The following is a 9,937-nucleotide window of genomic DNA, read 5'->3' as shown; positions in this document are numbered from 1 at the left end:
ACAATCCAAAATTTCAGAAATATATTACAGGAGGGGAAGGGAGAGAATCTGTGATACAAATTAACAATTACAGAAATATATAACACAGATTTAACAATTAAAATACAAATTTTTAAAACAAATAAAAAAAATTACACAAAAATGGAGAGGATCTCTCTTGCATGTCGCCGATCTGATGGCTGGAACCTCCGATCGCCGATCTGATGGCTGGAATCTCCGAACATAGGAGAGGCTTCGATTGAGAGTGAGAGAGAACGCGGATGGAGGCTTCGATGAAGAGGGTTTGAAAGACAGAAGATGGAGAGGGTTTGAACGAGAGGGTTTGAGAGATGTGGGTTTGAACGAGAGGGTGAATTTGGGTTCGATCTCAGAGTAGAGGAAGAGGTGAGTGAAGGTGAATTTGGGTTTCACTCAATCTGTGAGAAGAGAAGGTGAATCTGGAGAGTGTGAGAGAGAAAGAAGCTTCGAGAATGGAAAAAGTGAATGCGTTGGGTGAGAAATAAACTGAATGGTGAATGCGGTGGGTGATAACGTGTGAGAGATTGAGTGAATGAATTTTTTTGGGAAAGAAACGGGTAATGAATTGTTTTGGTGAATGGATCAATGGATTTGGCCCAAATTAAAAAAAAATCAAATAAATTGAAATAAATAGTTTTTTTGAACAAAAAATAGATAGTTGTTTTGTTATACTCTTTTTTTAAGGAGTTAATTTGTTATATTCGAACAACAACAACAAAAAAAAGTTGAATTTGTTATACTGTTATAATTTGATAAAATCAGGTTAATTAAAAAATTAGATAATATAATTGAAATATTATATTGTTAAAAATATTTATATTTAAATCATGCTTAGGTGGAAATAAAAATATAAACATATGAGGTACAGTGAGGTCCAACTAAAAGTAAAATAAGCAACCATGCACTGGAGAGAATTCTACATGAGTTACTTATGAGTTGCTTAAATCCTATGTGGTAGTCTGGGCCTACCAGAATAGCACTTAAGCAACCCAACAAGCAACCATGCATTGGAGATGCTCTTAGTAGCTTTAACAGTATATATATATCAGGGTTGGCAATTACATGCACAAGACTTCGGGTTTGGGTTTGGGTGCGGGTGCGGGTTTAATCAATCCCACACCCAAACCCAAACATGTTTTAAAATCTGGGTGAAACCCAAACCCAAAGAAATCGGGTTTCGCCCACAATTTTGGGTCGGGTTCGGGTTGGGCCCCGCAGGTTTAGGTTTTCCTGCCATCTCTAGTCAAGCCACGGAGGAGAATAACTCAATGGTGATTTCACTTGGATCAAGTAGGACAATTGAGGGCTTATTAAAATAAAAAGAGTAGGACAATCGAGGAATTAATTTTACATCCTTATACTAGGATAATCGAGGAGTAAATTTGCATCCTTATACTAGGATTTAAAGTATAATAAAAGAGAGTTTTCAGTTATAAAATCCGAATCACATGCACCTAGGCCAAATTTACATAATTTCAGATACACTCCAGAGATTCATTCTAGTAAAACAGAGTACGTAGATCACAATCGATGCAAATGGTTTCCACCCAGGGCCGGTCCTGAGCCTGTGCAAGCAGGCCCACAGCCCAGGGCCTCCAAAAAGAAGAGGCCCAAAAAAAAATTCTCATTAAATTTTACTCTAAAATAAAATTTAGTTATAATAATTAATGTTCAAGATATTATTAATGACTTAAGCTGGTCTAGTGGTTAGTAACTGTGTATATTACGAATCCCACCTTTTGGCTTTTGACATGTTATTTGTTAATTAATTTAAATTGAAAGAATTCAAAAATTAAAGCAAAAGGTCACGTTGCTTGAATTTGAACACGCGACCCCTGAGCCTGTTGTAAGATGTCAGTTGTCAAACGAACCAACATAATGGTACTAATTAAATTTTGAACGTTAAAATTATTAGGGGTCCATTTTTATTATTTGTCCAGGGCCTCCAAAATGTCGGGACCGGCCCTGTTTCCACCCACTTAGCTTGAGAAGTGAGCGAAGCATCACATCATTAATAAATTTCTCATGACACACTAGAGTAATATATAGATAACATATCATGAACAAAACTAATAGGGGAAAATAGTAGTGATCGATACTAATTAATATGGTGCAAAACGTACACTACCAGCGTAAATATTATTAATTCCAGCACTGAATGAAAGAAGAAAAAAAAAACTGAATGAAATTAAGTTGGTTCCTAAAACAAACACTTAATAAAACTAATGCTCATATTTGCAAACGTAAACTAAAGCAGGAATAATCATGAAAAAGGGAAATAATAAAGAGATGCTGACAAAACTACCAATACCGTAGTGGTAACCAGATATAGACCTAACAAGGCCTTGCATGAAAAAAAAAAATACTGCATTATAGGTGAAGACGACAGCCAAGCCGATGAGACGCATGCGGCGTGGATGGTTGTTGTTCGTAGCCTCAACCGTGAGGGAGGTGACCATGCGCATTGAGAATAAATGTACTAAAAAGTCCAATGCGGCCACTTTATTGACAGCTGGGTCTGGAATATTAAGTTCAAGCTGAACGAATCCTGCAATGGCAATCACTGTTAAAATCTTGTAAATCTTCTCCAAAGTTCCTTCAAGCGGGCTAGCCATTTTGGAAAAGGTGGCTGAAGAAGACACTACTAGAAAAAAGACTTTTCACATCAGGGTTTTCACATCGGTTAATCAATAACCTGATGTAAAAGATGACGCGGTGGCAATATTGAAATTATAGTGAACTTTTATGATAGTTTTCACATCGGTTGGGAATATGTCTGATGTGAAAAGTAGTTAGGAAATACTTTTTACAACGGTTTTTATAATAAGCGATGTGAAAGCTAAATGCGGTGGCATTTTTGAAATTTTAATGAAGTACTTTTTACATCGGTTGAAGTATAAGCGATGTAAAAAGTCCATATTTTCTTTAGTTTTAACATCAGTTATGTTATGACCGATGTAACATAACCGATGTGAAAAGTCTCAGTTTTTTAGTTTTCACATCGGTTTTGTTATAACCGTTGTGAAAGATCATTCTTTTTTTAATTTTTACACAGGATACAAAGAGTAGTATTCGTTCAAAGTGCTTTCTTCCTCTTTCACCGTTGAAAACCTAAGTCGCCCTACGCTCTTGCTCCTCTTTCACCGTCGCTTGCCGTCGCTCGCCGTCGCTTGCCGTCGCTCGTGCGTTGTGCAGGTCCGGCCTGTTTCGCCGTTGTTCGCCCACTCCACTAAATCCCTATATTCCCTTCACTCCATTGAATCCCTAAATCGTGAATCCGTAATACTCACTCAGATTCTCCTTCTGGTTTTCTCTCCTGTTCGCAGGTCCCTCCCTCTGTCGTTAAACTTGCAGGAACCACGGTTCACTGCTGGAAGCACTGCCGCAGGTACCTTCTTTAATTCTTTAATGCTTAGTGAGAAGAAAGCTTGGGTTAGTATTCAAATCTGTCGTTTTCCTATTCTTCCTTGCTTTCTTGCTTCAAATTTTATGAGTTTAAGTTTTCAAATCTTACATTCTCTTTTTTTACATTGAAATTCCTGTTGTGCAAAATGATGTTGCAGGAAAAGCTTTCTAGATGGGACTGTGAAAAAGATCTCTGCCAAGTTGTAAGTTTAAGCCATTCCCTTATGCTAGAGTGATATATTTTTTCTTGCATACCATGTACATTGGCTTGAAAATACCTCTCGCTACAAAATTATTTCTCTATCACCAGTTTCTGAGATTTTCAATCCACTTGCTGGTATTGAGATTTTTGTAGGTTATGAGACTTATATAGGAAGTTTTATCACCTTCAAGCTGATTAATAATCCTCTATTGTAAACTCGTTTCACTCTTGTAAAGAACATTTTGGAGAAGTGCAACTAATAACAATAGGACTCCAATTAACCAACCAGAAAAATGAGAGCCAATTCTAAGTTTGTAATGGGCTCAAGTATCATTTTGTTTTCTCCATGATCCCTTATGGAGCATATTCTATAATTGGTTTGGCATTAGGAATCTCTTAGAGCATGTTTGCATTAAAGTTAGAAAAACATAAACTGACATTGAAAATTAAGGAGAAGGTGTGCTTCTTTGACGTTAATGACATCAGAAACTTTGTTTTCATGTTTGAACTTGGAGCATCTACAACAAAGTAACTACTGCTTAATCTTTTTCTCTTATGACTCAGACCTCAGTTATACCTTATTTACAAATTATTAAAGAAGCAGAATAAAACCTGATCTTACAGGGAAAAGAAAACAAGTTTCATCTGATAAGATCATTACTGACAGAATATAACCTTTAAATTAGAAAGTTGAATTTCCCAAAAAATAATAATTAGGAAGCACCATATTCGGAATTAGTAAGGAGTTTTAGGGTTCACTCACACTTTGGAACAAAATGACACTGAGAGATGTAAATAAGTGTTTTCCTTGAAATTTCAAGATGACACTGACTGATGTAAATATTTGCTCAATTGTCTGACTTGCTCAATTTTCACAATATCTATATTACATGATTTGTAACAGGTATAGGTGCCAGTTCATTGAACATTGATTCTTTTAGCAACTGAATTTGACAAATTAATGAAGTGGGTCAATACTAGTTCCTGCATAATGTTCTTCTTTGTGTCCCTACCTATCATTGTTTTAATATTCCCATGCACACATTTATCCTTAATTCCTTATCATACACAAGATATCAACATCATGAATTTAACTTGTTAGAGGTGAATTAAACCTGTCCGTACACATCGACCTGACATTTAAAATGAATCTATTCGGTGCCTTTCAGTGGGTTGCTGCATATTTCAAATATCAGTCGAGCTGAAATTACTTCTGTCAGCGATATACTTTCAGTTGATGAGAACGTTAAAGTTCTGGTGGTGAAGTCAGCATTTCCTGATAAAATTTCTCTGAGGTAATAGATTTCAGTATTTGATTTTGTTCTTTAATTGCTGGTTGCATTTAGTTTGTTACAGTTTTAATTGGCCTCTATTAGTTAACCTTGATGAGGCTCATATTTCTACCCTCCCAGCAAATAAGACAAACTCCTTACAAAAATAACACCTCTCCATAAAAATGAGAAAATGAGATTATCATGAAATAAAAAGTGGTTTAATCCAACCTGAAAAGTGCAGCTTTTCCAATTATAGGACATGGTTGCACCTCATGGCATGAAAGACTAAACTGTGGAACTGAAGATGTATAAAACTTTCAACTAATAACAAATTAAGATGTTAAAGAACTTCATTTTTATTCCTCTCGGTTTTGTTTAAGCTCTTATTTTAACTAGCTTGGGTTTGGATGTTGCTCTATGTTAAATTGGCAGCAGAGAGTCCTTGGTTTTTACCCATAACTTGGCCTCTTCTTTTTCTCGTGATGATGTTTAATTGGCCTTAGCCTTCAATCTAATAAGGATTTTTTGTTTTTTCAGAGTTATTGGGTACTTGCATTCTGTTATGTTGCATTTGCAGTCACAAAGGAAAGAGTTATTGGGTACTTGCATTCTGTTATGCTTCAATCACTCTAGTTTCTTGCAATTGCAGTCACAAAGGAAGAATTATTGAATCAGAGGAAAGAGCAAAGCAGGGGTCAAGGAGCCGCAGCCCCAGGAGAAGGTATGTCATGTGCTGTTTTAGTGGCTGCTGATTTTTGTTCTGAGAATTTTGGAAGTTGAAAGCACCAATTTCAAATTGTTTTTCGTTGTGATAGTAGAAGTTGGGCAGTGATGTTTCAGTTACACGCGATTTGTGTTATTTGCAGGCATCGTGATGATCACAGATCCAGCAGAGACAGGGATTACAGGAATTTTGATTGCACACTGTTTTCATATTTTAGATAGGATTTCTAGTTTTTGATTTCGGCGAACTCTTCCAGCCACTCCAGCTCCGACGAACTCTTCCAGCCACTGCAGAACTCTTCCATCTTGCTGTAAGTTTGTTTTCTCTGAATTCGTGATTCGTTTTTGGCTTATTTAATTTGAATGCTTGTTCATGTTCGATTTTTTACAATTAATTTTTAGGTTGTCTTTAGCTTATCATTTGAAAAATGTTGATGAGTTTGGTTCAAGGGTCACAATTCTTTAATTTAGTATGTGATAATTTGCAGAACGTAGTTATGGATCGTAGTTGGATGAGAGCTAATCGATTAAGTGATGAGTTTGATAATGGAGTGGTTGAATTTCTAGAATTTGCTGAAAAGAATCTTCCGAACAATAAGGGACTCTTTCCATGTCCTTGTGTTTCTTGTGGGAACCGGGACCCAAAACTTACTAAGGATGAAATAAGGGACCATCTAGCTTGGAGAGGGATTTGTCAAAATTATACACAATGGATATGGCATGGTGAAGTAGTAATGCCAAGTGTATCACAAAGAGAGAAAGTATGTGTAGATATGGATGATCGGCTGGAAGACATGATACATGATATTGGAGAAGAATCATTTAAGAGAGCGCATGTGTATGATACTTTATGTAAAGACAAGGAAGAACCTTTGTACCCGGGATGCACAAACTTTACACGGTTGTCCGCTGTGTTAAGATTGTTTAATTTGTAGGCGAAAAATGGATGGAGTGATAAAAGTTTCACTGATTTGCTTGGATTGTTGAAAGAAATGCTTCCAGAAGGTAACACAATGCCGAATCGTCATTATGAAGCCAAGAAAGTATTGTGTCCGATGGGCATGGAGTATGAAAAAATACATGCATGCCCTAATGATTGCATCTTATACAGAAAAGAGTTTGAAAACTATGATCATTGTCCGAAGTGCAAGGCGTCACGCTACAAAAAGAAAGATGGTGATTCCAGTGATGATGTGAGCACAAAGGGTCCTCCTGCAAAAGTGTTATGGTACCTACCAATAATTTCAAGGTTCAAGAGATTGTTCTCTAATGCAAATGACGCAAAGAACCTTAGATGGCATGCAGAAGAGAGAAATGAAGATGGAAAAATTCGCCATGTAGCTGATTCTTTGCAATGGAAGAAAATTGATTTGAAGTTTCAAAGTTTTGGAAAAGAGTCGAGAAACCTTAGACTTGGACTTGCTACCGATGGAATGAATCTGTATGGTAGTCTAAGTTGTAACCATAGTTCATGGCCTGTTCTCTTGATAATTTACAACCTATCTCCTTTGCTGTGCATGAAGCGTAAATATATGATGTTATCTATGATGATTCCGGGCCCAAAACAACCAGGAAACGACATAGATGTTTATCTAAGTCCATTGATTGATGATTTAAGATTGTTGTGGGAGCAAGGAGTTGATGTTCTTGATGCGTATTCTGGTGAGCATTTCAATAAGCGTGCCATGTTGTTTTGCACCATCAATGACTTTCCGGCATACGGTAATTTGTCTGGTTACAGCGTTAAAGGGCATAAAGCGTGTCCTATATGTGAGAAAGATACAAGTTACCATCAGCTTAATCATGGAAGGAAGACCGTTTATCTTGGGCATCGGAAATTTTTAGACCGTCATCATCCATATCGTAAATTGAAGAAAGCTTTCAACGGAAAATCAGAGTATGGTGTTGCGCCAAAACCCTTGACTGGAGAGGAAGTTTATCAACGACAACAACATGTGAAGGTTATCTTTGGAAAGAAACAAAAGAAGCCTGCTGAAAAAAATGTATGGAAAAAGAGGTCGGTGTTCTTTGATCTTCCATATTGGTCAAGTCTTGATGTAAGACATTGTATTGATTTGATGCATGTAGAGAAAAATGTTTGTGAAAGTCTAATTGGCACACTTCTTCACATTAATGGCAAGACAAAAGATGGGTTAAGTGCTCGTTTAGATTTGGCTGAAATGGATATACGACAACAGTTAACTCCACAACAGATAGGTAACAAGACATATTTGCCTCCAGCATGTCACACTTTGTCTAAGAAAGAGAAGACAAGTTTTTGTGAGTGTTTACAAGGTATCAAAGTACCGCAAGGTTACTCATCAAATATCAAGAGACTTGTTTCAATGAAAGATCTCAAGTTAATTGGCTTAAAATCTCATGACTTTCATGTTCTGATGCAGCAATTACTACCAGTGGCTATGCGTGGAATATTGCCTATTAAAGTTAGGAAAACTATAACTAGGCTGTGCTTATTCTTCAATGCAATATGTAGTAAAGTCATTGATCCATTGAAGTTAGACGAGTTGGAAAATGAGGCTGCAGTCATCTTGTGTCAGTTGGAGATGCATTTTCCTCCTTCATTTTTTGACATTATGGAACACTTGATTGTTCATTTGGTAAGGGAGATTAGATTGTGCGGTCCAGTTTGTTTAAGGTGGATGTATCCGGTAGAACGGTACATGAAGATACTAAAAGGGTATACTATGAATCCACACCGTCCGGAAGCTTCGATTGTTGAAAGGTACATTGCAGAAGAAGCTATTGAGTACTGTTCAAATTATTTGTCAGAAGCGGATGCTATAGGGGTTCCAAAGTCTCGTCATGATGGAAGATGTGAAGGTAAGGGTACACAAGGTTTAAATGTCAAGTCCATGACTTGGAAGGTACGTCATCCAGCGCATTTGTATATATTGAATAACACTGATGAAGTTCAACCTTACTTATCTGCCCACAAAAGCTTTATAAAGGAAAAATACCCCAAGATGAATGAAATAAGGTTGTTAAAAGAGCACAATAAGAGTTTCTCTGAATGGTTTAAAGAAACAATTTCTAATGATGAAAGTGCTTCTGATACAATAAAACGACTCTCATTTGAGCCTAAATGTAATGTTATGACTTGGAGTGCTTATGATATTAATAGAACTACCTTTTATACAAAATCAAAAGATGATAGAAGTACTATGCAAAATAGTGGGGTTATGGTTGTGGCCGAGTCCATGCACTTCTCTAGTTCCAAAGATAAAAGACCTATAATGGCATCTACACCGTACTTTGGGGTGATTGAAGAGATTTGGGAGGTTGATTATGTTACATTTACAGTGCCTGTATTTAAATGCAAGTGGATTGATATTTCCAATGGTGTAAGAATTGATGAATTTGGATATACACTGGTTGATCTTTCCAAGGTAGCTTATAGGGAAGAACCTTTCATTATGGCATCCCAAGCAAAACAGGTGTTTTATGTCACAGATCCTTCTAACAAAAGGTGGTCGGTGGCTCTACAACCAAAAACCACACATGGTAGTGAAGAATCCCTTCATATTTCTGAGATTCCGTCTTCTGCAACAAATTTGCTTACCTCCAACGAAGAAAATGAAGTAGACGATGTGCAAGTTACTCGTTTGGATCATGAAGAAGGGATATGGGAGAGCTAGTGAGTTTCTATTAGGGTGTTGAAATAAGTTATATGTCATTCGTTTATATGCTTATGATGCTTATATTTTTGCATTTATTTGTGCTTTGAATCTGAAATCTTTTTGTTTTCTGTAAACAGATAAATGGATGATTCAACCAACACCCCTCCTTCATCTAGTGGACCTAGTCATTCGTCTAGTTCAGATAAAAAGAGAATGGTTAGAGGTTGCACTAAGATGCTTAAAATTACCAAAGTTCGGAAAACGGGTGTGAAATTGAAGATTGAGTTTGATCCACACACTGGGGATTGTATTGGTGAAAATTCAAATGAGTTTAGGAGTTATGCAGCATATCTTGCTCGAAGTACTTGTAGTATTTTAATAGATGAGTGGCGGTTGGTAGATGTAGACTCAAAATATTCAATTTGGGATGATCTTAAGGTATTATTGTTGCATTCTTAATTCACTATTGTTTACCCATTCTTTGGTACTAACACCAACTTTTTTTATGTGTATAGCTTCATTTTGATATCACAGAAAGTGATGATTCAAATAAGTGTGATTTGAAGAAAAAATGGTTGAAGTATTTGGGGGACCGATGGAGAGCTTTTAAGACACAACTCACTTCCGATTATATCACTAACCCCAACCCCAATCGCCTTCCTCCGTATGAAGTGTAT

The 9,937-nt window shown here is 36.7% G+C and overlaps 1 protein-coding gene and 1 pseudogene across 1 annotated transcript; both read left to right on the top strand.

The window, feature by feature from the left end:
- Positions 1-6,119: 6,119 nt before the first annotated feature.
- LOC130735544 (uncharacterized) lies at positions 6,120-6,924 on the top strand (annotated as a pseudogene).
- On the top strand, positions 6,636-9,278 carry LOC130736820 (uncharacterized). The gene has a single exon (XM_057588602.1). It carries the CDS (start codon positions 6,636-6,638, stop codon positions 9,276-9,278), a length of 2,643 nt encoding a protein of 880 aa, XP_057444585.1.
- The last annotated feature ends 659 nt before the right edge of the window (positions 9,279-9,937 follow it).

The sequence above is a fragment of the Lotus japonicus genome, chromosome 2 (assembly GCF_012489685.1).
Source record: "Lotus japonicus ecotype B-129 chromosome 2, LjGifu_v1.2".
NCBI lineage: Eukaryota > Viridiplantae > Streptophyta > Magnoliopsida > Fabales > Fabaceae > Lotus > Lotus japonicus.
This window is presented reverse-complemented; position numbering and strand designations above follow the sequence as displayed.

What these genes read in the sequence shown, in the direction of transcription:
- LOC130736820 (XM_057588602.1), top strand. Translation starts at nt 6,636, where the DNA reads ATGCCGAATCGTCATTATGAAGCCAAGAAAGTATTGTGTCCGATGGGC.